A 26,336-nucleotide genomic window follows, 5' to 3' on the forward strand; every position below is an offset into this window, starting at 1 on the left:
CACCTCCTGCCCCAACTCCGACCACGAACGGCTGTCGCGGGTCCCTTTGTGCGAGCGAACCGGCGTCGCGATGATTAGGGGCCGGCGCCCGCCCGGTCATGTCACTCCGCTCGGCGTTCTGCGCGTGACGAGGCGAATTATTGGCAAAGCCTTCTGCTGCCGCCGCCGCCGCCGCCGAGTGGTGGTGGGCGCCGCGCTCGCGAACCGCGCGGCCCGGCCGCGTGCGGTGCCACCGCCCGCACGCGGCGCTGCTCGACGCTGCTCGACGCGCGTAACGCCGGTTTTTGCACGTGGCCATAAATCCGCTGCCAATTAAGTGGCAAAGTGTTTTTTTGACCTTTGCGTTACACGCACAGACACACACCGGCGGGGGAAACATGCGCGGTGAACGCCGAGCCAGGTTCACTGCAGGAATGTGAGCAGATGCAGAGTCCATTTTGAACCCTGATTTTCACAGCACCATTGTCTTTATTTGTATTACTTTTCCCATTATTTTTTGATATGCAATGTTTATATCTTTCGTAGCCGTGTACCCAGCCTATTCAAGTAAACACTTTAGACTGTAATAGATTTCTGCACGCGACAACGAAAATTTGTAATGGATGACAATTTTTTGTTTCACAGGAACGGCTTTAAAATACACGCCCCTCGCTCAACGTGATGTACAATGCACGGTGCACACACACACGTTGGACACACACACATGGCGCACACGCACACACACGGTGCACACACACACACACATGGCGCACACGAACACACACGGTGCACACACACACACACACGGTGCACGTACACACACACACGGCGCACGCACACACACACACGGCGCACGCACACGGCGCACGCACACACGGTGCGGACACACACGCACACACGGTGCACACGCACACACGGTGCACACGCACGGTGCACACACACGGTGCACACACACGGTGCACACACACGGTGCACACACACGGTGCACACACGGTGCACACACACACGGTGCACACACACACACCGGTTGCGTGTTGGAGAGCACACCCACAACATTTACAATCCGAGTACTGTGCTGTGCGAGTAACGAATTGGCGTGTTCTGTTTACGTGACAAACCTGACTAATTGGCCGTGTCGGGTGGTGGCGGGTTTAACGACACATTTATATTTACGCGATCTAATCCAAAAAAACGTGTATTATGGAAAAAAAAATCATGATTTCCCATAAATATTGATTTGAAAAATAACACCGATCTGCCTTTCACTGTACGCCTTCAAAACCTCCATTGTTCATTTTCGGAATGTTCCAATTACACTGAAAAACAAAAACCCAACAGGATTCCTTTTTCCATTTGCCCTGAAGCTATTCGGGGGGGCGGGGGGATGCGATCAGATAGCACGCTGTCGACACAATATCACAACAGATATTCCTCCCCCTTTTCAGTGCAGCCAACACAGTAGTGGCGTCGTCGTCGTTGTGCCGGTTAGAAACGGCTCGCAATGCAATTTTGTTTGCAGACTGTGAAGCGCGCGTGTGTTTGTGTTTACGCACCAATAAAATCCAGCAAGGCTGACAGTCCCTTTGTGGCTACCAATAACGACCACCACCACCAACACCACCACCACCACCACGCACGCCGCGCTCCGCTGGGAGAGGGGGGAGGTTTGCACCAATGGAGATCGCGCGCCCCCATTCATTTGCATTTCGCACAAAGGCAAAACACAGACAAAGATCCCCCGTACAGCCCTCGGCCGTTGGGGCAAGTTGCTGTTTTATGGGCGCCGATTAAGGGTGGCACGCCACACGAGGGGGTGTGGGTGGCCAACACCACGCCCGGCCGCCTTTGTCTCCCTCCCCAATGCCGACGGTTTACTTACCACTCCACGTACCCGTTTAAATGCGTGTATTTATGTTGAACTTCTTTCACACCGTACGTGGCCAACCGTGCCAATGGGAGGTGCGGGGCACGGAGCACGAACTAAACACAAAAAACTGTTACAAAGAAATTCGTCTGAGTCGACCTTGGGGAGGAGGAGGAGGAGACACGACCCGCTCCAAACGTCCCCACGCTGTGATTTGGTTGCGAGCGGGAATCGAGCCGGGGTGGCCGTCGGCTTCGCGGTGCTGCCAAGCGCCCCCCCCCCCCGGCCGGCATCGCAGCGCCTGGCACGCGGGCGCACGCCCCCCCCCTCCTACCCTCCGCACCGCGCCACAATCCCAGCGCGCACAGAAAGCCCTCGTAAGCACACATCAAAGCCAGCCGCTTAGCGGGGGGGTGGGTACGGGGGGGGGGGTCCCGCTCATTAATATGCGGCTACACGGCACGCTCGGATACTGCTCGCGCGCTGAAGGTCACGGCAAAAGGAGGGCTGCTGCTCGTGGAGAAGGCCCGGGCACCGCACGGGACTATTCACTCCGTACCCTGGCTCGTCGCAGGCACCTATCGTCCTCGCGTGCTTAACGCACACGCGCACGTACCGTGATCGTTTTTATAAGCCCTGCCCTTCCCCTAATCCTCGAACACTTGCGGCTGATGGCTCGGGCTGTCCAGACAGCTTGCGTCACCCCCCCCTTGTGTGGACAATAAACTTGATGCGAATTTCCCGGATATAATTATGCGACATTCAATTAGTTGACATCGGCAAACTTGGGCACTGGGCGAGGCTGCTGCTGCGGCGGCGGTTCACTTCGTAAACCGGTGACGTTTAAAGGACAGCAGTGGACATTTTAAGTTGAGTGGAAACTCAAAGACCGGCGCAATTTCACAATTTGTAGAGCTTACCACGTCAACATTGAACATTTGCACAAAGCAATGACATGATCACGTTCCTGGGTTAGTCCTGGGACGGTATCTGTCTGACAAAATCAGAACTAAAAAAAAGGAAATGGAACACACAGTAAAGGAAACGAAATTAAACGGAAAATGAGCATCTGACAGTGTCTTGCTCGTAGTCCTGACTCAGCGGTGGAAATTCCACGTTCCTACAGCAGGTGCCCGTCACTGCATATTACAATGTTATCTTCACACAAAGTGCTCCTCGGTTTTTTTTACTCTGCAGATACAGTGACCTCAATGAATCCGACACAAAGAACAGAGCGACGCGCAGGGCGCGCTTCGCCTGGTGGTGAATAGGCAGCGGCCCCCCACTTTGGAAGACTTATGGCCAATCTTCCATGACATTGCAACGATCTTTTCCCGCAAAGGAACAATTACTTGCAGCAAACTGCCCTCCCTCCAACATGAATAAGCCAATTAAAAAACACCCGTTCACTGCTCTCAAGAAACGTTTGTTTTATAGAGAAGCGCTCTGTTAGTTACTTAACATTCTGCGACTTGGTCTCCTTGTGTCCCCAACTTGCAATTAACGCTTTGTGCAGGATAAATAGCTCAACAGCTCCCTCGATTATCGACCAGAGCGCAACGTAGCGTACCCACCACGCGTGCTGCCTACGCGAGCGCCGCTAGCGGATGCGACGTGACCGCCACACCAACCCAGCTCCGGTAAGCGCGCGAGCGCGAGTCGGAATTCAAGAGAGCATCGCCCCTCTCCCACTCGAGCCCAACAACAACAACAGATGGCGACCGGCGCTTGGACGCCGCCACACGCCGCCTCGCGCTTCATCATTGTCACGCGCGCAATTGTCGACTCGTTCAGCGAGCCTCCCCGAGTCTCCCATCGACAAATAACAATTACGCTCGCCCCTCAAAAGCCGGCCAACGCCGCGGGCGATCGGCGCACACAATCGGGGACGCGCGAGACCCGGAGACTCGCACAAGACGACGGGGTTGGAACCCCTGGCCGGGCCGGGCCGGGCCGTCCGCCCGCGGTGGCCCCCCCCCACACGCGCGCGCAGATGGGCAGGAGGCCACCGCAGAGCGAGGGCAGGAGTGGCCACCTGGCGGCGTGACGCCCCCCACCCGCCCCCCCGCCGGGGCCTGCCGCTGCCCACGCACGCAGGCGGGCACCTGGCCGCGGCCCCGTCCCCGACGTCGCACTCGTCGGCCCCGAGGCGGCCGCATCGAACTGCGGCCCGTCCCGTCTGTACGCCGCGGCAATGGGCTTGAGACGTATCGACGCGGGGGGGGGGGGCGCAGAGGGAGCGTCGCGGTGCCAGCGCTGGGACGCATCCAGCACGCTGCGAGAGCCAAGCACAACCAGAGCTGCGTCTGGGCGGGGCGGGGATCGCGGAACAACGCGGAGTCGTACGTCTCGCCATTTGGTGGGGGGGGGGGGCGTGGGAGAAAGGATGGCAGGGACTGAGGTGGTAAAACTTGGGTCGAAGACGAATACTGGTGGAAGCAATGGAGTCTTTTTTCCCCCTTGAAAAACGACAACACCACCAAATTAATTTTGGCAATTTGTCGCAACTGTGGAGGCAATTCTTCTCTAACGCGTAAAAAAAAAACCCTCAATAATTGCCGCCGTAATATAAATATACGCTTGATAATGAAAGTGCGGCAATATAAATTACACGGGTTGATTATGTAGCTATTTACAAATAAAGGAGCTCCGCTCTATTGAAATATGTATCACCATGTGTCTTGACGTGAGCCTTCAAGCAGCTCTATCGGAGCACACGTTGAACAATGCAACGAGCTCCAATCACCGAATATATTCTGAAACCTCCACAGCACAAATGCCGATGCTCTCAGGCAGAATTAATACAATTTAGCTTTTAGAACTTATCACCACAGAGAATCAAAAATGTTTAAATTAATTGCCGCTGAGGCTTCCCTCGAACATCCCGCGCTTCTCCCAGGCCATCCAGAAAATTACAAATTAACGGACAAGATTTCTTAACTTTGACACGAGTACATTACTCTTCAGTATTGAAATGCAACGATAAAGTATGCCGCTAAATTTTAGCCACAATCTAAGGCGCGAGTGAGCATCAGCCAGGCCACGTTCAGCTCCCAAAAAAAACGACTTCACGCGATAGGTCACCCAGAGAGCCGTGTCACCTGGGGAGATTGATTGACCATACTTCACCATGCTGATCTACGCAGGTTTGTGAAGAGGGAGCGGGGGTGGGGGGGGGGAGGAGAGGCCAAGACCAGCTCCGATATCACTCGCCATCGCCGCTGGCTGAGAATCGAACTCGGGTCACCGGGTCCGGAGCGCGGTGGCGCCGTTCTGAACCCTTCCCGCTCCGTCTCGCCAGGTGCAAGCGCTGCAGTGAGAGCGGCGGCGCAGCGGTTAGCACGCCGCGATCACGGCCAACACCAGTGGCGATTATCTGAACCGTTCCCGGGCCTTTCCTAAGTCGACTCGGCCTCAAATGAGCACCTGGTGCGGGGTGTAAACACCGCCACTGGCCAGACAAAAGCGGTTCCCGCGTGGTGCTGGCCACCCACTCCCTCGTGTGCCGTGCCGGCCTTCATAGGTGCTCGCTAACAGCACTTGCCCCAACTGTCTGTCAAGGCTATACTGGGGGGGGGGGGGGTCTTTGTCTTTGCCTAATTCCCCCTGCCGCGTGCGTACACTCGGGCGTCGCCCCCCACGTCGCTCCCCCACGCTCGTCTCCAAGCAACGGCCTAGCTACCCCCCCCCCCTCGGCACCTCCTCGACACGGCGTGCCGCTGTTACCCGCACCGCCGGCTCGCCGCCCTCGTCTTTCCACCGCCGCATTTTTGCAAACTACAAACAGAAAGACGGCAACCATTTCCACAATTGCAACGACGGCTCGGGCCATTTTCTCTTTCCCCACCCAAGGAAAATGTTGCGAAAGTGCCCACCACATCGCCGTTGCCCAGACGGGTGGACGGACACTCGGACGGGTGGACACTCGGACGGGTGGACACTCGGATGCACAGCGACGGCAACTCTCCAACCGTTCAGAAAGAGATGAAATATGAATTGAAATTGTTATTGCTAATTAATGAGCAGCAGATGGTGAACATAGACACATCAGAGTTGTGGGTTCGCAAGGGACAGCAGTGCGTGTCTGTGGCCCCACAGTTGTCCTCGTTACGTCGCTGCGTCGGAGCACACAAATATCATGACAACGCTTCATGGCAAAACAAACAGCTTGCCCAACCAGTTTCAATATCAAGCGCTTATTAATAGTTGTGCGTTTAACATCGCGCTATTAACTGGTTGTTTTAAACAGTTTCTGAGCACCGGCCCAAAGGCCCCGAGCGTTAAGCGGCTGGCAACAAACAGCAACCACGAGGCTTGTAAAGACGAGCCAACACGCTTCACCAATCGAGGAAGGTATTCACAGGCACTAAGAGGAATGTGGTGATTGTGCGAGTGTTGCGTTGTTGTGACCTGCAGTGTGGCGAGCGTGTGGGTGGGTGAGGGTGTTGTTGTGACCTGCAGTGTGGCGAGTGTGTGGGTGGGTGAGGGTGTTGTTGTGACCTGCAGTGTGGTGAGCGTGTGGGTGGATGAGGGTGTTGTTGTGACCTGCAGTGTGGCGAGTGTGTGGGTGGGTGAGGGTGTTGTTGTGACCTGCAGTGTGGTGAGCGAGTGGGTGAGCAGGTGAGTGAGAGGGTGAGTGCGTTGTTGTGACCTGCAGTGTGGCGAGCGAGTGGGTGAGCGAGTGGCTGAATGCGTTGTTGTGAGCTGCAGTGTGGTGAGCGAGTGGGTGAGCGAGTGGCTGAGTGCGTTGTTGTGAGCTGCAGTGTGGTGAATGGGCGAGCGTGCGAGTGTGTCGTCGTGATCTGCAGGGAGTGCTGTGGCTCAACAGTGTGGATGAGACGATACAGTGAGGTCTGGTAGGCCGTGTCCTCAACGCGGTGGGCTCAGCGTGTCCTACTTACGCGTGAAACCTCGCGACACTGCACGCGCCCCGACAGGTTAGGGTTACAACGACAGCGCTGACGGATATCGCGTGCCGCACATATCGTCTTCCTCCCAAGCCATCAAGGGCTCGCACTTCTGTGCCGCCACGTAACGCGCGACGCTCGGCCTTCTCAAGAAAACAAGCTTCCTGCCGCCATCGCACGCTCGCACGCGGCCACGGGGCAGCGTGCGTCTGCGCGACGGCCATCGCCCCCCCCCCCCTCCCGGCCCCCCAAACGAGTTGCCGGGTGCCATCATTCACCGCCGCCGCGGCGCGCGGCACGGTGTTGTTGCCGCCGCTGCTGCTGCTGCACCGGCCGCCACTGCAATGAAGTCATGAGGCGTGCGGCGTTGCGAAGAGCTCAACGTTAACCGATCTCGCCCCGTTCGGATTTCACCAGCAGTGGCCTCCTCTCCCATACAAAGTGTTCGCTGCGTATTGATCGCCTTACGACAAACAGACGACCGGCGTGCCGTCACACAGCGATGGCGACTGGATTGCAATGCCCCGGGCCTCATGTTAGGGGCTGCAGACAACGTACAATGGCTATTTATAAGCTCACTGTGCCAGACACACACGAAGCTGGTGGGCAAGTTGAGGTATATCCCGGTTGAATGTGTTAGACAATGGAGAGATGTGCAATAACTTGACGAAGAAACATAAATGTACAAAATAAAAATCTCCATAACCACGGTCGCATTACGCACGTACAGGAGGCACCGGGTTGACGAGATGTTGACTACCTCGCCTGGTACACAGGAGGTCGTGGGTTCAATCCCGACCCGGACGCCTGCTACCGTATATTTGGAGTTTGCGTGTCTCTCTCCCCGTGGTCGCGTCGATTTCTATCCGGGCCCTCCACACCTAGAGACACGCGTTTAGAGCCTTGGGCTGATATACATGTCAACATAATCCACTTCTCGTTGGGCTATCATTGTGACCAGGTGACTTCTGAACAACAGCGATAGAGCTCATTGGGCTTTACCTGTTAAATTTGAATCACAGTTCCTATGATCACTGTTACATTGTCTTTTTATGGTTTAGCAATGTTTGTTTGTTGAAGTACAGAGTTAGCCTGATAACTTGAATCTAAATTGTCTTATGCTTGTTATTGTTTGACTTGCATCCCACTGGGATTTTTGCACACAGGGTTGATATGTGGTGCTTTTTTCTGGAAGACTTTGCTGTTTTTTCCTGGATGTTTCTGTTGCGCGTCGTCACTTTAAGATGTTTCTTGTTCATGTTTTTGTTTGTTGCGGTTGATTTTAGTTTACGTACAGGAACGTAACGTAAACATTAAAAGAAAACTCCGGAAGAGTCATTAACATTTGCCATACACTAAACATCCTGAGATAAAGGCACCACATACTGTGATTAAAAATAAGCAAAACATGTCTTAATTACAAAGAAATGCAGTATTTTTTTTTACTAAAACTGATTGAATTAAAAATAAAGGAGCCAGAAACCAATCAATGCTCTTTATCCAGCTACTCCATATGTCAAATTGCATTTAATATTAATTCCACCAATTATTTAAAATGCAAACACGTAATTACTCTAACACATTTGGCAAGAGGCTTTAGATACTGCCGTGTGTACGGTGTGTGTGTGTATTGACTGTGCGGGGTGCAGTGGCTCAACGAATCGGCGACCACCCAGGTTCAACTTCCGCTCACAATCGAATTACGGTGGCGATCAACTGAAGCGGTCCTGGGCCTACCCCTAGCTTGGCTCAGCCTTAAATGGGTACCTGAGGAGGTGAGTACACATCGGCACTGGGGGGACAAAGGTGGCCGGGAGTGGTGTTGGCCACCAACCCCGCTCGTGTGCTGGACTTCAAAGGTGCTCGTAAAACAGCACTTGCCCCAATGGAGTGTAGAAGGCTACGCGGTGGATCTTTGTCTGTTTGTGCACCGTGGTGGCGGCAGCGTGAAAGGAGCAACGGCAGAGTTCCTCAGCAGACACGCCGCACGCTCCGGGCATGTCAACGCCGTTATCGAACCGCGTCCGCGTGAAATGGGCACTCATTACATCACAGCGCCGGCATTCACCCGTTGAGAATCAGGGTCGTTTGCCGGAGCCGGCAATGATCGCACGCGGCGGGGCCAAACGCATCGGAAGCTGTCGATTGAAGGCGGCGGCTCTGTTTGACGGTGGCACCGGCTCTGTTTGACGGTGGCACCGAGCAGAGCAACCGCTTTGGCGGGCGCATCGCAAGCGCTGTCCGTGTCGTCAGGATGAAGAGCGGAGCGGCGTTTGCTCAAAAAGCCTTTCAGTGACTGTCAGTTTCAACTTGCCATTTGGAATATTTTAAGCGGCTGTCACATCTCTGCGTTTAACATATATCACACCATGCCAGCGCCGCGCCTGTGAATAACGACGTCTTGTGACAATGGGTTTTTTTTTGTCCTCCCACCGCCTCGGCTATAAGGAAGACCGCGGGGTTTTCTGAACAAATGCCAAATGCCAATCTATACGGACTCAACAGAGGGTGTCGCATTCTCTCTGGATATTAAAAATATGTTCATACAAGCTGCCGACACTGCTTCTTTACATATTCACAAATCACTCACCACACGAACACAGCGACGACACCACAGACGTCAGGCTTCGAAGCACAATTAAACCGGTTACGCAAATGTCATCAGTCGATCTCATTCCGCTGCCCTGCGTACGACACCACGGCCCTAGACGAGTGTGCACAGCGTCCCTGCACTCGGGGAGCAAGTGCCCTCAGGGGGGCGGGAGGGGGGGCAGGCTGGGCTTGCGCGACCCGCGGAGACGCCCCCCCCCAGGACCCGGGCTCACGGCACGCACCCGCGGGGGGCTCTCAAACGCAACGCCGCGCTCACGGTCAGCCGCATGCCCCCCACCCCCCAACCACGTCACTCGGCGATGCGGCGGGGAGGCGGCCGTCGCCGTGGTCTCCCTGCGCTCGTGTGGGAATCGCCACGCACACACACACACACGCACGCACGTACACACACACGCACACACAAACACACACACGCGTGCGTGTGTATGTTTGTTTGTTTGTTAAAAAGCAGCGCAATACCCCGTGGCCGGGCGACCAGTCAACGCCGATAATTAGTCACACGGCTCACATTTTAAGAGAAACCTCGCAGCACCGACTGAAGAAAATACGACCCCAAAGAAACAAAGAAACGATAAATAAAAGCAGGTGGCTGAATGAGATCTCTTCCATTCCTCCGCAGGGAAGCATTGCACCACTGCGTAGATATTCAGCACACACACGGAATTTCACACACACACAGAGTTACACACACACACAGAGTTGAACCCACACACACACAGAGTTGCACACACACAGAGTTTCACACACACACACTCACAGAGTTTCACCCACACACACACAGAGTTGCACACACACACAGAGTTTCACCCGACAAAACAAATGCACATTTGAGCCCAGATTGTGAAGGGGAACAGGGTGCAAATTCTCCCGCTAATGAGGATATGATCGTGGAACATTTCCTCATTAAAGAACTGAACTCTGCTAATTGGAGCAGAGTAATCACTCCTGGCATTACCATTTTGTAATAATTAAGGGCAGAATGTACCCAGAGAGGTTTAGAGAGGCAAGCAGTATGCTTGGTCCGGGGAGGCCAAGCGTGAGGCCACGCGTCTGTGCGTGCGTCTGTGCGTGCGTGCGTGCGTCTGTGCGTGCGTGCGTGCGTCTGTGCGTGCGTGCGTGCGCTCACCAGTGCAGGCGGAGAGCGTGCAGGAAGGCCGAGAGGCCCTCCATGACCAGCAGCACGCTGACGGTGAGCACGGCGAAGAAGGCGAACACAAAGATGAGGCCAAAGAAGCCGGCGTAGCTGTTCTGGCTGAGCCCCGTGTGCATCACCATGCCCCACAGCACCTCGGAGAGCTCTGCCAAGAGAGGACGGACAGACGGACGGGTTGGTTTGGGCACCGAGGAACAATAGGAGCCAAAACTGACAACACCTCCGTGGCATCTCCGTCGCATCTTAGTTGCCCGCTGTTCTCAAGAGTGCACACTTGGATAACGTCTTCATTTGCGTAAATTTGGGAAAAATGCAATGGAGGAAAAACAGTGTGTTAATTTTAGGGGTTTTGTGTTGACCGTGCAAGTAAGTTTTATAGACTTTAGAACACGTGACTGTTTACGTTCACCGAGCGCTTCTTTCTTAACCGAGTGAATTTGCTTGAGCTCACACGAGAGGGAAAGCGCTCCCGATACAGCGAAGTGTAGTGTCTCATAATTGGTTTAATTGTTAGCCCCGTCGGCAAAGGACAAACACACTGCTGAGACCGCACGGTCACACGCATCAAAGCCAGAGCCGTTTACCACGCGCCGCTTGATGGGACTCGGGGCGCAATGGGAACCTATGCCGATGCAAAACAACATCGGTGCCCCATGATACGCAATTACCATAATCGCTTACTTTAATATAAGCCGCCAAACAATTAAAGTTGAGATTTTGTTATAACTCCACCTGCTAGTGCGTGTAAATATGTCACTTGTGAAAAGAGACACATCTTTCACTCGATTCTAGTGTTTACGCATAAATGGGCTCGGGACGTCTGGAGGTGTGCGCCGGTTTCGCGATGCTCCTGCGATATCTGCCGTGAGCAGGGCGTCTGCACTGCCCTGGTCTAGCGGGAGGAGCGGCCCATCTGCACGACAAAAAATTGTTACGTTTGGCAGATGGCAGCGGCAGAGACGACGCGGTATGTTAATACGGTTCCCTTCCAAAGGGCACTGCTTAAAATGCAGCAGTTCTCACACTGAAGATGCAGACAGGGGGGCGTGTACACGCACACCCACGGTCAGTATTGGAGAGGGAAAGTCGCAATGGCGTTTTTGTACTCTGCTCACACTCTGGAGGGGCCACACTTCATCTCAACGGCAGCAACTAGTCTGACTCGTCAGTCGCACTCGGAAGATAAATGCTTCGGCATGTCACCAACGAGAAGACAAGATGAATTATTTGCCCGTATACATCTGTCGGCAGACGTACGTTACAACCGGAGGAGTGGTCTCTCCTGGCGAGGAGCGATCTCGAGAGAGCGAGTGGGTGAATGTTCCCAGCCTCCGTGGAGAGGGGGTCCGTAACTCATCGCGTGCAGCACAAGGTACTGCAGCTGCCGGCCAGAGTCTCTCCACAAGACAGCCACTTGTGACTTCCCCACAGAGTGTAACCCATGCCACCCACGCTGCACATCGCTCCGAGCCTGGGCACGATTCACCACAGCAATACACCAACAACATCTCCTTGATGTCATGCTGCAATGTTATCGCTTCATTGATATGGCAATGACTGTAATTTCAGTATTCCCACAATAAATATGAAATACGAGGTCTTATTTGGTGATTTTTATTTATACTGCCACGCCAAGTTTTCATGCCCATGAATGTAATAAAAGTGGTGCGTGTGCAAATAAATAAACCGCACACCAAGTACATGGTCTGACTTGCCCGAGTACCTCACAAAATAATGCAGCAGGCAAGACGCCTGCTTCACGTATCCGCCTTCACATAAACAATTACGAGATTGATAATTGGTTTTTTACCCTTCTATCTGGCAACAAAACTGACACCTTTTTACAAGGAGTCATGTTTGCATAGACCGCAATACCTGCAGTCATAAATACAAACAAAAGACATAACTCTGATAATGTGCACTGTCCTTGAAGTTGATTGGTCCACACCCGAGACAGCTTTCCTTAGAGCCTAGTCTCACATGGGTTGGACCAGATGACACAACCCACCAGATGCACGGCCTTCTGGGAGTGCGCAATTTCAGCAGCACCCATCTCAAGACAAGCAAACTCTGCACCAGCTTCGACACACAGCGTCTCATCAGCAGCCAGGCTTGCTGAAATCAATGCTGGTGAACTTCCAGCCGTACTGGCAAGGACTTTACCAAATATACACAAAGAAGGCCAGGAGGTCATCAAGAGGTCATCAAGCACAATGCCACGATGTCACTCCCTGCAAACCAAGTTCGCGAGTTCAAATCCTGATGAGGGGTTGACGCAGCCCATCATCCCTTTAAAGTAGATAAAATAGATACCACTTTGGACGGACAGGTTCTTGGATTATTGGAAGGAAGCAGCTTGTCCGATTAGTTACTGTGACTTATATTGTCCGCACCAGCGTTACTCATTTAGAACGCAACACGCGTGTGCGATGTGCTACGGCGGCCAAAAAGGTGACCGAGTAAGGCCAGAGCATCTTTAAATATGAAGAGACGTTCGCATTCGTAGAATTAAGTTACAAGTCAGTTCACATTGTGGGATCTGGGATTAAATACCAGCAGTGTGCTCGAGTAATTAGCACAAAGTGCATCAAGGGCTAAGTCTGCACATTCAACAAATTGAAACGAACTTAAACAGAAAGCAAAAAGAGCCATCGCTTGTGCTGGAAAGTTTTTCTGTGCAGGCTTTTTGTTTGGATTACCGTTGGGGCTATCTAGCATTTTTAATTTCCCCCAATTGGCGCAAAGAGACGAATTGCCCCGTAGCCAACGTTCATGAGCAGCGTACGAGAGGTTACAAATCTCCGTTGTGCCCACGTCAAATATAACGATGAGTTGCCATGCGCATTTTCCTAGCAATAAAAAAATGGAAGTTTGGTGGTGCCGGAGGAATACAATTACAAACGAGCTGGTGGCAGCACTTTCTACCGCGGAGTACGAGCACACTTAACCCTTGTGCGGAACCACGCTCAGCTGCACGCCGATAGCCACCGCATTTCCCAAAATCTTAGACGATCGCACAAAATAGAGACTTACACTTACACCATCATTCATGCGAACTTGCTTTCCCAAACCGTTTTTCCACGCAGGAGAGGAAAACCACAGACAAGCGGAAATGGCAACCAGGACTGGTGCTACTGCTCCAAGCTCTGCAGCCCTATAGCAGAATGTCTGGCAAGAACAAGGCTGCAAACGCTCGACTTTTTCAAAATCTACATTTTGTGCCACTCCGCACACACAGAGTCTACGTACTTCAAGATAGAGAATGCAGACTTCGCTCGACACACAAACGACGCCAGATAATGTTATTTATATGATAATGATTCAAAAAATGTACGATACCAACATGGCCAGTACGTTATTTATTTCAAGTTATTGGCGTTTTTGCAACGCTTTAAAAAAAAAAACGAATTGTACGCATTGATGTTCAGTCTGATGCAATAAAAATAATATTCTACAGCCTGCTCGTGAAAGGAGCAACCATCCCCGCTGTTGTTTTCTTCAGAGAAATCAATCGAGACGAAACACCGCACGTGCACGGTGGTTTACAGTCTGGGATTTACCGGCAGAACGCACACTCGCAATGTACGTGCTTAAAGAAGTTGTCACTCATCTGCTATATTTCCTTATCGAGCCTTGTAGTGCCCATTAGCTGTGCCCGACCCATTAAATCCTCCAGCCGTAAGCTTTTTTAAGTAGCCGTCATTAAAAGTATATTTATAAACACAGTCAAGAGCCACCACGGGTTTTTTCTTCTCCTTTCATTTGCACCGTTTCACGCGAGGTCACAGAACCGCTGCTTCTGGCACTGCCGGCGCTCGCAGAATGAAACGCGTCGGCCGCAACACGCCGGGGGGGTAAGGGTCCCGCCCCACCGTCAGTGCGACGGAGCGAGCCAAGCGCCGGACGCAAATTCCTCGGCGTGGAAGAGGAAAGGGCATCTGCCCGTCGGCGCTCAAGGCCCAGCGACACGTGGGAGCCGCATTCACTGCCATAGACGGCTTGGACATTCAGGCCTGCGCCGCAAGCAAGCACTCGCAGCGCGCCACCGGGCGGAGGCAGCACCGGGCGTGGGCGGCACGCGCGCTCGCTCGCGCCGAGGGCGTGGGGCGCAGGACACGAAAGCAAAGCGTGGAGCGTTCGGCGCGAGCCAGGGGAAGAGTGGCTCGGCGGGAGGGCGAGCGGATCGCAATCACGAGGCTGCGAGTACACATCCACACGTTGGGGCTTGAGCGAGCCCATCATCCCTCAGGGGTGGGTAAAGTAGGCCCGACTTGTTGGGGAAGTTAATGGTGGTTGTCCTCTCGATATAAAGTGTAATTTCCACTCGCGTCTGGAGGCTGTAAATACGAGATGAGCGCCAATGGCTCCAAGCTCATTTTTAGCATGAAATTCCCTGCTCACCGTAGAGATATCCGAATGGACACATGGTGGGATTGTGAACACTTTCATCAGAGAGCAACATCGATTTCATTAACCGCCTTGGTCTTTAGAGCCGCACACTGCGAGGGGCTAAACATATGAAACGTGTGAAGGAGTCTGCCTGTATGTATGTACGTGTGTGTGTGTATGTAGAGGGGAGCGGTAGTGTAGCGGTTAGTGCGCTGCGCCACGAACCTGACCACCCGAGTTCGATTCCCGCTCACGGCCAACATCGGTGACGATTATCTGAACCGGTCCAGGGCCTCACCTAGGTCGACTCAGCCTCAATGAGTACCTGGTGCGGTGCGTAAAAAACATCGCCACTGAGGAGACAAAGCAGCCGGGCGTGGTGTTGGCCACCCACCCCCTCGTGTGCCGTGCCGGCCTTCATAGGTGCTCGCTAACAGCACTTGCCCCAACAGTCTGTTAAGGCTATACAGGGGATCTTTGTGTATGTACATACGTGTGCACGTACATGTGTATGTACGTACGTGTGCACGTACATGTGTATGTACGTACGTGTGCACGTACATGTGTATGTACGTGTGCACGTACATGTGTATGTACGTACGTGTGCACGTACATGTGTATGTACATACGTGTGCACGTACATGTGTATGTACGTACGTGTGCACGTACATGTGTATGTACGTGTGCACGTACATGTGTATGTACGTGTGCACGTACATGTGTATATACGTACGTGTGCACGTACATGTGTATGTACGTGTGCACGTACATGTGTATGTACGTGTGCACGTACATGTGTATATACGTACGTGTGCACGTACATGTGTATGTACGTGTGCACGTACATGTGTATGTACGTGTGCACGTACATGTGTATATACGTACGTGTGCACGTACATGTGTATGTACGTACGTGTGCACGTACATGTGTATGTACGTACGTGTGCACGCACATGTGTATGTACATACGTGTGCACGTACATGTGTATGTACATACGTGTGCACGTACATGTGTATGTACATACGTGTGCACGTACATGTGTATGTACATACGTGTGCACGTACATGTGTATGTACGTGTGTACGTTGAACTTCTTTCGCAAGGTACGGAGCCAACCGCGCTAATCGGAGGACAACAAACAAAACACCGACAGCTGTTCTAAAGACGAGTTTCAATTTAGATGTAAGAGTGCTTGGCTCCGGTGGCTTCCTAATAAAAGCCCAGCCGTGGTAACAGTCTCCGTGTTTCCCCGCGTCCCTGTCAGGGTGCCGGCCTGCGACGATGCCCTGGCCGCCACCAATCTCTTTAGACATGTGACCTTCCCTATCCCCCCGTGCACTCAACGTCTCCGCTTTGTCATGAGAGCAACGGCAGAATTACATTAGACACCTTTCCCTTCCCTCCGTTAAATTACGCGAAAAATCATTCACTTAAATCGCGATAAAAGAACGATCGAAATAATAAAATAAAGTGCTACATTTTGTTAACAATTAAGAAAGTCGGCTGGACAACAGGAAATTAAATTAGATTTTTTTTTCTTCCCACTTGAATGGCAACCCCAGGAGAATAACTAGAAGCTGCTCGGCAGGAACGAGGTTAATCAGTGAATCATCAGCGCATTGCGACCCAATAACCCTGCTCCTGATTCCATTTTATAAGATGACACTGCTGCAAGTCATCTCCAAATCTATACAATATCACACACACACCTCGTGCGGCCCCGCACGCCTCATGCAGGCATTCATTTGAGAAAAAATTCCCATCACACTCATCTTTGCAATTCTAAGGGGAAGATTAACCAAGGGCCTTGGACACTGTATATATATATTTTAAGACTTCCGGAACAAAAGCATAAAAAAAAAACTACCTGGGCTGCAACCGCTTAGTCACGCACCTTGGGCATGCAAGATTATGCAGCAATGCGGCTATCACCAGCAGAGTTATAAAAAAATAAAGTGTGCCGAAATATCACAGTTCTGATAGTAATGATATTAATGATAGTGTGAAGAGGTTTGCTTGTCCACACGAGTGACGGCGGACGTTAATGAACCATGAAATACACGTGTGGTGGATTGTGCCCGAGAGAACGTCAAGCGTGGAGATGGAGCGATGGGATCAGCTGGTGTGCGGGGTGCCAGGGCAACTAACACTGCGAGAGACGGCCCAGGCTCAGAGCAGCCTTCATCCAGCAGTGGAGAGACCGTGGCTAATTACGACGACCATTATACGTGTGCGTGTATTTATATGAGCAGGCCATAGCCCAATGAGACCATCAGTCTCCATTACAAGGCAAAAAATGTTAACAAAAAATATATATAATTTAGAAACGTAATTAAAAATCAAAAATTTGACGCAGCAGCTTTAAATGAGCCAGCATGCGCGATGATGATCTGGCTTCCAGCCAGTGGCATGCATCTCATTGGTGGCGAGCGCCTGCGCCCAATGGCCTGTGCATTTCAAATCCTTCCTCCACCTCAGATTTGTGGCGACGCGTTTGCCATTTCCAGCGGCAGTAAAACCGCTAAAATGATACCAGCATTCTTTATGTATTTATCAAAAGAATTATTCACAATCCGCACTTGCAAATAACTCGATGTGTCACGGTATTTCAAAGCCGTTCAAATGTTATCATTCGCTGGTTAACGGGACACCTATTTCAGTTTGACAAATTGACGCTCACATTCTAAACAAAGCGCTCCTTCGTCATTTGTGTCACATCCTCAAAATGGAGAACGTCTGACGACTAACACGTTACAGAAAATTGGAAAGAAACCCAACCGCTTTCAACCAAACGTAATTAAAATAACAAAATGCGATCGCGACTACGTGGGCAGCTCTTTGGCAGCGATAGTGGTAAGAACAAAAAGAGAAATGGGACGCCAATGGAGCTAGGAAATAACAAGAAACTATGTTATATTTAAAAAAATGACCAGCACCCACACTTGCTTGCTAAAGTAGTTAGAGAACCCATCAGAAAGGACCTTGAGAGGTGAACAGATGGCTCGAAGGTGGAGGAGGAATGGCCAAATTGGGTCGTTTCCAGTTCAGAATTGTAGCCGAGCGAGAGTGCTTTAGTGCCGCTGGGAGGAGAGGCGTCATTTTGTTTCTGGCCAATGCACGGGGCCGTGATGAATGTGCGCACCGCCTTATTGCAGGATGCCGATGGCTGAAGCCAGACGTGATGGATGACTGGGAGGGCTGAGGGCGTTGTCAAAAACACTCGGGGGGGTTCAAAGGTCATGCCGTAGGGTACCGCTAAAATGTGGACATTCAATTCGATTCGTGCTTTCGTGTCAGAAAGAGGCACGTGCTTTTGCTTAATTTGTTCACTTGTTACATCATTGCCACACGTGATGAATTTGTTATCGTCAGCGTACGGGCACTGTTAATAGCGTAATGAGTAAAACGCAAAAAACAGCAGATATAATTGATCTAACTAATGACGAGGTCACAGCATTCCACCGCCTGCTGTTTGATACCGTTATTTTGATTCGATGAAAGCAATACACGCTCGACTGTGAACACAGGAGCCGAGCGTACGAGTTTCCACAACGTCAAAAACCATCTCTGCCAGTCTCCCGCACGGGAGACGCATCCATCCCAGCTCCAGGCTATTATTGCCTTGCGCGCAAGCAGCAGCAGCAGCCTGCCGCGTGAAGCCGCTGTCCACACTGATGGGCACCGATATTGCACCACGGCAGCGTGGGGAATTGCCGAGCGGGGGACGTTTCTCCCGCCGCCGGGGCTCGCGCCCGTGAACGAGCGGCGGGTTATTATGATGGCGAGGCCGGCTCCCATCACGCCGCAATAAAATTGGCATCCCCTCCATAACCGCTTTCACTCACGCTCCACTTGGCCACCGGATCGCGGCCCTCCGGTCCGCGAGCGCCCGGTAATGGATACACCGCCGGCTCATTTTACATGCAGGTCAGCACCGGGACGGCCGTTATTTACCACCGCTCGCACGGCGATGCGCTCAACACAGATTTACACCGTTACAGTGGCTCCAGTTACAGCCGTCTGCGAGCTCGCGCGCGCGCTACACCCATGCGTGGAATTTTCATTTTCACCGAATCGCGAGACAAATGCAAATGAAATACAGATGAGCCCCTAATGAAGTGCGCGTAGATGCGATCTCCTCATTAGGCTGCGGCACACTCACCGGCCGTGCAGACACAGATAGATTGGCAAAGCAGGAAATGCAATTTGCACATTCTGCCTCAAAACAATTGCTGCAGGCAGCTGCGATAGCCTCATTAATTACCAGCGTGTCGCCGTGGCTGCGAGCTAATGGAAGGCTTTCAAAAACTGGCGTGTGATTAAATGCAATGATGCTGCATAGGAGGGAACCGATGAACCTGAAATGCTTAAAAATAACAACTGTCAGCTTCCAGGAAAACTCAGTGCCTCTGTGGTAGCAGAAACAACCTGCAAAGAGTGCAATTGAAATGTATAGATTTAGTTGTTGTTGTTTTGCTGGATGCTATGGCAAAACATATGTATGGCGATCGCGCTCTGAAAGGTTTTACATCTTCCAGCCAAGTGGCTCAGCAATAGAGCGAGCGGTTCGCAAACGGAAGGTTGCGAGTTCGAACCCTGGATGGGGATTGGGTCAGCCCATTATCTCTCTGTGATCAATGAAATGAGGACCACTTTGTGGCGGTGGTAGTCCTCATGGATAGACTCGCCCCAGCCATACGAATGTGGAATGTCTTGCTCTGGCTCGGGGCTGCAAAGGGAAGATGAGAACTGGTGACGCCTCGATGCTCATTTTGGGCATGATATCCCTTTGATTTTTGATCTTCAAAAAAAAAACGTCGTCCGATTCGATTACGTTCCGTCCAAGTTATCAATGCGGCACGATTGCTGATTAGCTCATTTATATTCGCATGCGAATCCCCGTGTGTGTGGCAGCTGCTGTTGAGAGGCAGGCACGGAGAGCTCCGTCAGTGCGCGGTGGCTGGGGGTGCGCATCTCGGAAAAGTGGTGGAGGAGGCTTAAAAACCGCTTAGTGCTGAATGTTGCCTATAAAATAGCGTAGGTTTGTTTTCCCCGTTCAAGCTCGCGAAGTACTGTTGTGAAAATAACCGCGTGTTTCTCCAGGGTAATGTGTCGTAGAGTTGAGTGAAAATTGTCCAGAGGGCCACCACAGCAGCCCGCTGCTCTCTATTTTCACTCACAGTGTTTATACATTTTCATACGTAGGCCTTTCACGCCCGATGTTCATTCATTATTCATCGCTCTTCACGTTACATCATCGCGGGGTACAATGTACATCGTTAACGGTTGACTCGACAGAGCAAATCAAATCAAGTCGTCACATCGTGGGCGAACATGCCAATGCATTAGTAATTTTTAAGCGAAATGCAGGAGGAGGAACGTTGAAAAGCGACATTTTGACAATTTCACGTCGTATAAAATCGTCAAAATGCCGCTTTGCTTTTTAACAATCCTCTGGTTTCGCTGAAAACCCAAAATCAATTGGCATATTTACCCACGACGCGACAACGTGATTGGCTCTGTTGCGCGGCGGAGGGTCGCATATCTTATTGGCAGCAGCAGCAGCAATGTGTTTTATTTAGCACGTAGATTTTAGCAGCCAACATTAAGATCGTGGACGCTGTCGCAGTTAGGCCACGTAATGACTGGTCTAAATTTTGTGTCGTAAAGCCCCTCCACCACCCGACAGGGGGAAACCGACGAGGTGGCCACTCGCGGCGTGCGGGCGCGTAGCGCCGCGACAATTCACGAACGCTGCAGCTCGCCCGACCCGTGGAGCCGCAGAACAATCCTCACAGCCAAATTGAGCGGCGCTTCGATTAGCGACGATCCACTCGCGACTGCGTCAGGCATCGTCAGGACGAGATGCAGGAAGTCGGGACCGTCGTGGATTGTGATAACGACAAAGGGGCGAGAGCACCGGGGGGAGGGGGGGGTTGGGGGGGGGTGAACTCACGGGCGTGGGCCAGGCTGAGGGCCCAGAGGCGCAGGTAGGAGGCCGTGTTGGAGATGCAGCCCAGGCAGTACTCGATGGTGTGGATGGCTTGGTGCACAAACACGTCCCCAAAGTCAAACTGCGGGAACACAGCGCACGACCCGACCTTCCACGTCACGCGGTTTCGCGGCAGGGCCAGTCCCGCTGTGCGGCGCTACGTAGGCGTTCTGTTTCATGAAACGTGAACTGTATATATACTAGATACCGCTGAATGTTTTACTCACAATTGGAATGTTACAAGTTAAAAAGCCAGTTTGAAATATACTCAGCTCGTCATCCTGCTCGATCATTAAATTCAGTAATACTGCGTGGAAAGTGAATGGTGTCACCCTATGGATCAGCTGCCACTCGCACACACGTGGAATTTACACGTTTGGCTAACAAGGTGGCCAACGCAGATGAACGGCTGCCCCAATCCTCTGCTTGGTAAAGAAACGCTGGGATTTTCCTTTAATATCCTTCAAATATTGCCAGATTATTTTCACAGAGTAGCTCCAAATGCGATCCTATCTATCACAACGTGTGCAATATATAAACCACATCAAATCTAAAACATACCGAGCAATTACACTTTGTGATTAAACCAGTAACTTAATGATTCGACAATTTGGTGTTAAGTGCAAACCTCCACCACCAAAAATCAGAGATCACGGGTTACGAAATCATCAAAGATTGCATTTGTGAGAGGCAAAGGGGGGAAGCGAAGAGAAGCAGCGCCGCCTGAACCTCAACAACATCGTGACCGTGGGGTGGTGGGCAGGGAGGGCAGTGGGGGGAGGAGGAGGGGCTGTCTGTCCCCGTGAACGCCGCACATTTGCATGCGGTTTAGCCCACGCGGACGTGTCGTGGGAGTGGAACAGCTGGAGTTAAACGTGGAATGTCTGAAATCACAACGAGGTTCAATTCCTTCCCACCCAAAGCCCCACCCGCCACCCCACCCGCCACCCCACCCGCCACCCCACCCGCCACCCCACCCGCCACCCCACCCGCCACCCCACCCGCCACCCCACCGTTTCCCACACGACCGCCATTAGGGTCCCTTCATGTGGTGATCTACGGGGTGTAGATGGCCCGCGACGCACGCAGCGTCAAGACAGAATCTCAACCGCGACGGAACGCCGCGCGACGACTTGCGGAAAGCACGCGCACGCACGTCGATGGTTACACGCGGAAAGCGAAGCGTGCGGAGGGGGCGTGCGGGGGGGGGGGAGCTGCACCAAACCAACTCACCGGCGGCTCCTTCTCCGCAGGCTTAAAAACGTTACGTTCCATTGTCAGACGCGAAGTGGACGACAACAAAAAACATCGGTTAATTAGCGACAAGGCCAAAGAAAGTATAAAGAAAGTCAACCCTCGTGATTGTCAGACGTCACCTTCGTGCGAGGCGTTTCTCGTGCTCTCATTCATGGGAAAAGAGCGGCAATCGTGCCACCGTGAGAAACATTAATTTATAGATATGTACGCGTCAAAAGATATTTGCCTCAAAATGTACATCGCTGAAGATTTATTGCATTGTAGAAAGCGTCGAGCTCCGTGTTATGACGTGGGACACCGCCGTGCCGTCACCGTGCGCTGCGGCGTCGGTTAAACGGTTTCAATTAACTCCGTTTAAGAATGCTCCCACGCAGAGGCGATATTACTTCGGCAACCCGGCTGAGAGTGGCGCGGCCATGCAATCACTACAGCCAGGAACGCCAACCAACCAACCACACAGCAAAACACAAAACTGCTTGCAGAAAAATCATAATCCGCAGCTGGTATTGCCGAAAGGTCACGTTTCTTACGATGCGCGCGGGGCTTAAAAACTAAAAAAGAATTCCACGAGTGTCAAGGCGTACAATTCCCTGCAGCACAGCGCGACTGTGGCAGCCGCCACCACCACCACCACCCTCGCTCGTCTTGAAGAACATGACACAGGCGACCGCGTGAGAAGGCTCACATGCTGCTGTCATGCTCTACTCCGGCAAATCCCCGAGACTGTCGCAAAGCATGTGGCACATCGCTGGGGATTAATACAGCATCTCCTCCGGCCGCCGGGGTTCTGTGGAAAGCTCGCAATGGGGCACATGATCAAGAATTTTGTGCAAAATGACCCGGGGGGGCATTTGCATGAGCGAGCGTACGGCTCGGGTCATACGGCCCTTAATATATATACACGGCAACGGGGCGAGGCATTAATCTACTTCTCGTCCTTGCTGCAACCGGCAGCGCGATGGAAACAAAGCTGCTTCCGCTGCCCTCGCTGGGTTTTGCGAGCGTGGGCAAGGGCGCCGCGCTCCAGGGAGCGGGGGGGGGGGCGAGCCGGTCGGCTCGGCAACAGGGGGGACGCGGAGGGGGGCGGCGGTCTTACCGGCTCCTCCTCGTCCGAGCGGTTGGACAGCTGGTCGTGGTCAATGATGCCCGCGTCTTCCTCCGTGGGCCCGTTCCCCACGCGCACGCCGGCGAAATTCGTGGTTCCCTGCGACGGCACGCGCGCCGAGAGAAAGCACGCGGTGAGCGGCACGACGGGCGCAGTCGCACGCGGGCCGTGACGGCCGCCGGGGCCCAACGCGGCCTCCCCCTCGAGGCCACGGCGACACTCGGACGCACGCGGCCCCAACGGGAGGCACGAGCGCCCGGCTGAGCGCGCACGGCCAACGCGTGCCGGTACGGTGCACGGTGTTGACTGCACCTTGCTCGTCTTGCCCACAACTATTTAGTGACACGTGACAATGTAGCAGAGCGGCTGCGTCGTTATTGGCATAAATTGTCCAGAATTGAAACGAGTCGGGCCGGCAATCACGTTTGATTTGCCACTCTGGTTGGTGTTTTCCATAATTTATGGAACGATGTGAATGGCCGCTGCCCAGCTCTGTTGTCGGTGTCTTGTGGTATTCTGAGATGAGCGCGGTTGGCTACGTACGGTGCGAAATAAGTTCGACGTACATAAATACACGCGTCATATTGATCACGTGCATCCCGGCTAAGTATTGATAAATAGCTAAATTGTCAAAATATGATAATTACATGGGTGTGGAAAAAGAAAATGCAATTAAAATGAAATTCTGTACATGGCTCCCATATGCCCCTTTATACATACAAAATATATAAAAGCAGAAAAGGGCACAATTTGAAAGTGTGAAAAATCTGCATATTATTCCCATTAAAATAAAAAAATTGAAATTGCAGGAACGAGGCACGCGCACAAACAGATGTGCACGGGTTGTTTAGAAGATCATTAAATGGGAATTTGTGCTTGCGGCATTAAAATTGGCGCAGGCGCCCGGCAACCCAGCTGGAGATTGCAATTTAAGGCCATCCTCCCTCATCCTCCCGCAACAGCCCGCTAACGACGAGTAACGACCTCGCGCGGCCAACGACAACGCCGACCTCCGCTCGACGACATTTTGCGCTGAGGTGCGACGATTCAGGAATCGCACAGCAGAGGCAGCGGCGGCAGAAGCAGGGGCAGAAGGAGCCCCGGCGGCGTGGTCTGGAGAAGACGGGCCTGCGTGCCGAGGCCGCGGTCTCACCAGGTGACGGCGCCTCCGGTCCTCGTACCACAGCACAAGCGGCTTGCCCGCCAGCAGCACGGGCACACACAGCAGCGCCAGCACCACCAGGAAGGACTGCAGCCCTCGCTGCACGCAGACAACGCTCGTCAGCGGTGGCAGGAGCCGCTCGCTTTCACTCTCTGGCGACGGCGAGGGCTCCCAGGTGCGCTTCAACTCGGGCTAACGAGCGCCGTTTGTGCCACCGAATTTCACCAATGTCGTAGATTGTGGCAAACGACTTCAAATTTGTCATACAAGTTCATGATTGCGTGGGATTTCATGTTATTCTTTGCACATTAAACAAGCAACACTGACGATTATAAATTGACGAATGTTCCATCAATCAATCAGTGCCCTAATTGCAACCACACAAACCTATCAAAATACTATATTTATCTTCCGCTAACGAGGCCTTGTGGAAAACACGGCGCAAGTATTACGAGCAACGGTAACAAATACAAATAAAACTGACAAAATAATTCAGCGGCAGCTACGTAAACAACATATGGAATACGTGAGCACCATTCGCGTGGCAATCGGTTGCAGCCGTCGCGAGGCCACTGTCTGGAGAGAGAGCGGCCACACCAACTCGGATTATAACCGCGTTTGTAAAAAGTAGCATCAATCATTCTAAAAACCATTACCTCAAAAGTAACGTGAAACCACGATCGTTAACAGAGATGGGACAAATCTATAGAAGTATATTGCCGTGAGGTTGGTCACTCGCCCTGGGAAGGTGCCCGGGCCAGACATGCGCTGTCAACATCGCCTAGCGCTGAAACTACCCGATACTGCGGACAGAATGTGTAAAAACAAGTTGCTTGTAATCGTGGAAAGGTGCTCATCGAGCGCCACATTCATCAGATATACAAACGATTCACGATTACTGCCAAACCCCCCCCCCCACCCAGTACGTACACCAACGGATACCCATTGAAAGCTTGGCATGCACACACTGCCCTCTCACTCACACACACACACCGCCCTCTCACTCACACACACACACACACCGCCCTCTCATTCACACACACTCACACACACACACCACACTCACACACACCACACTCACACACCGCCCTCTCACTCACACACACACACACACCGCCCTCTCACTCACACACACACACACCGCCCTCTCATTCACACACACTCACACACACACACCACACTCACACACACCACACTCACACACCGCCCTCTCACTCACACACACACACACACCGCCCTCTCATTCACACACACTCACACACACACACCACACTCACACACACCACACTCACACACACACACACACCGCCCTCTCACTCACTCACACACACACACACCATCCTCACACACACACTCACACACACCACACACACACACCACACACACACACCGCCTTCTCACTCACACACACACCACCATCTCACTCACACACACACACACCGCCCTCACACACACACACACCACCCTCACACTCACACCGCCCTCACACACACACACACATACACCGCCCTCTCACTCACACACACACCATCCTCTCACTCACACACACACCACCCTCACACACACACACACCACCCTCACACACACACATGCCACCCTCACACACACACATTCCACCCTCACACACACACACACACTACCCTCACACACACACACACACTACCCTCACACACACACACCACCCTCACACACATACACCACCCTCACACACTCACACCGCCCTCACACACAACACACACACCCTCTCACTCACACACACCGCCCTCACACACACCACCCTCACACACACACACCACCCTCTCATTCACACACACTCACACACACACACACACCACCCTCTCACACACACACACACCACCCTCTCACACACACACACCACCCTCACACACACACACACCACACACACACACACAC

General features: G+C 52.6%; 1 protein-coding gene across 7 annotated transcripts in view; it reads right to left on the bottom strand.

Moving 5' to 3' along the window:
- LOC144720392 (V-type proton ATPase 116 kDa subunit a 1-like) overlaps window positions 1–26,336 on the bottom strand; it is a 73,573-nt gene that overhangs the window by 11,073 nt on the left and 36,164 nt on the right. For 2 of the 7 annotated variants that reach the window (XM_078597489.1, XM_078597403.1), the window contains exons 17-21: window positions 24,414–24,521; window positions 23,252–23,359; window positions 22,132–22,152; window positions 20,863–20,980; window positions 10,490–10,661 (exon numbers count right to left, since the gene is read on the bottom strand). In XM_078597489.1, coding sequence (XP_078453615.1) covers window positions 10,490–10,661; window positions 20,863–20,980; window positions 22,132–22,152; window positions 23,252–23,359; window positions 24,414–24,521 — 527 coding nt within the window. Of the gene's footprint in view, window positions 1–10,489; window positions 10,662–20,862; window positions 20,981–22,131; window positions 22,153–23,251; window positions 23,360–24,320; window positions 24,522–26,336 lie in introns of all 7 variants that reach the window. The other 5 variants (XM_078597663.1, XM_078597578.1, XM_078597318.1 and 2 more) reach the window with 3 other exon arrangements.

This window comes from Lampetra planeri, chromosome 1 (genome assembly GCF_965212315.1).
Source record: "Lampetra planeri chromosome 1, kcLamPlan1.2.h2, whole genome shotgun sequence".
NCBI lineage: Eukaryota > Metazoa > Chordata > Hyperoartia > Petromyzontiformes > Petromyzontidae > Lampetra > Lampetra planeri.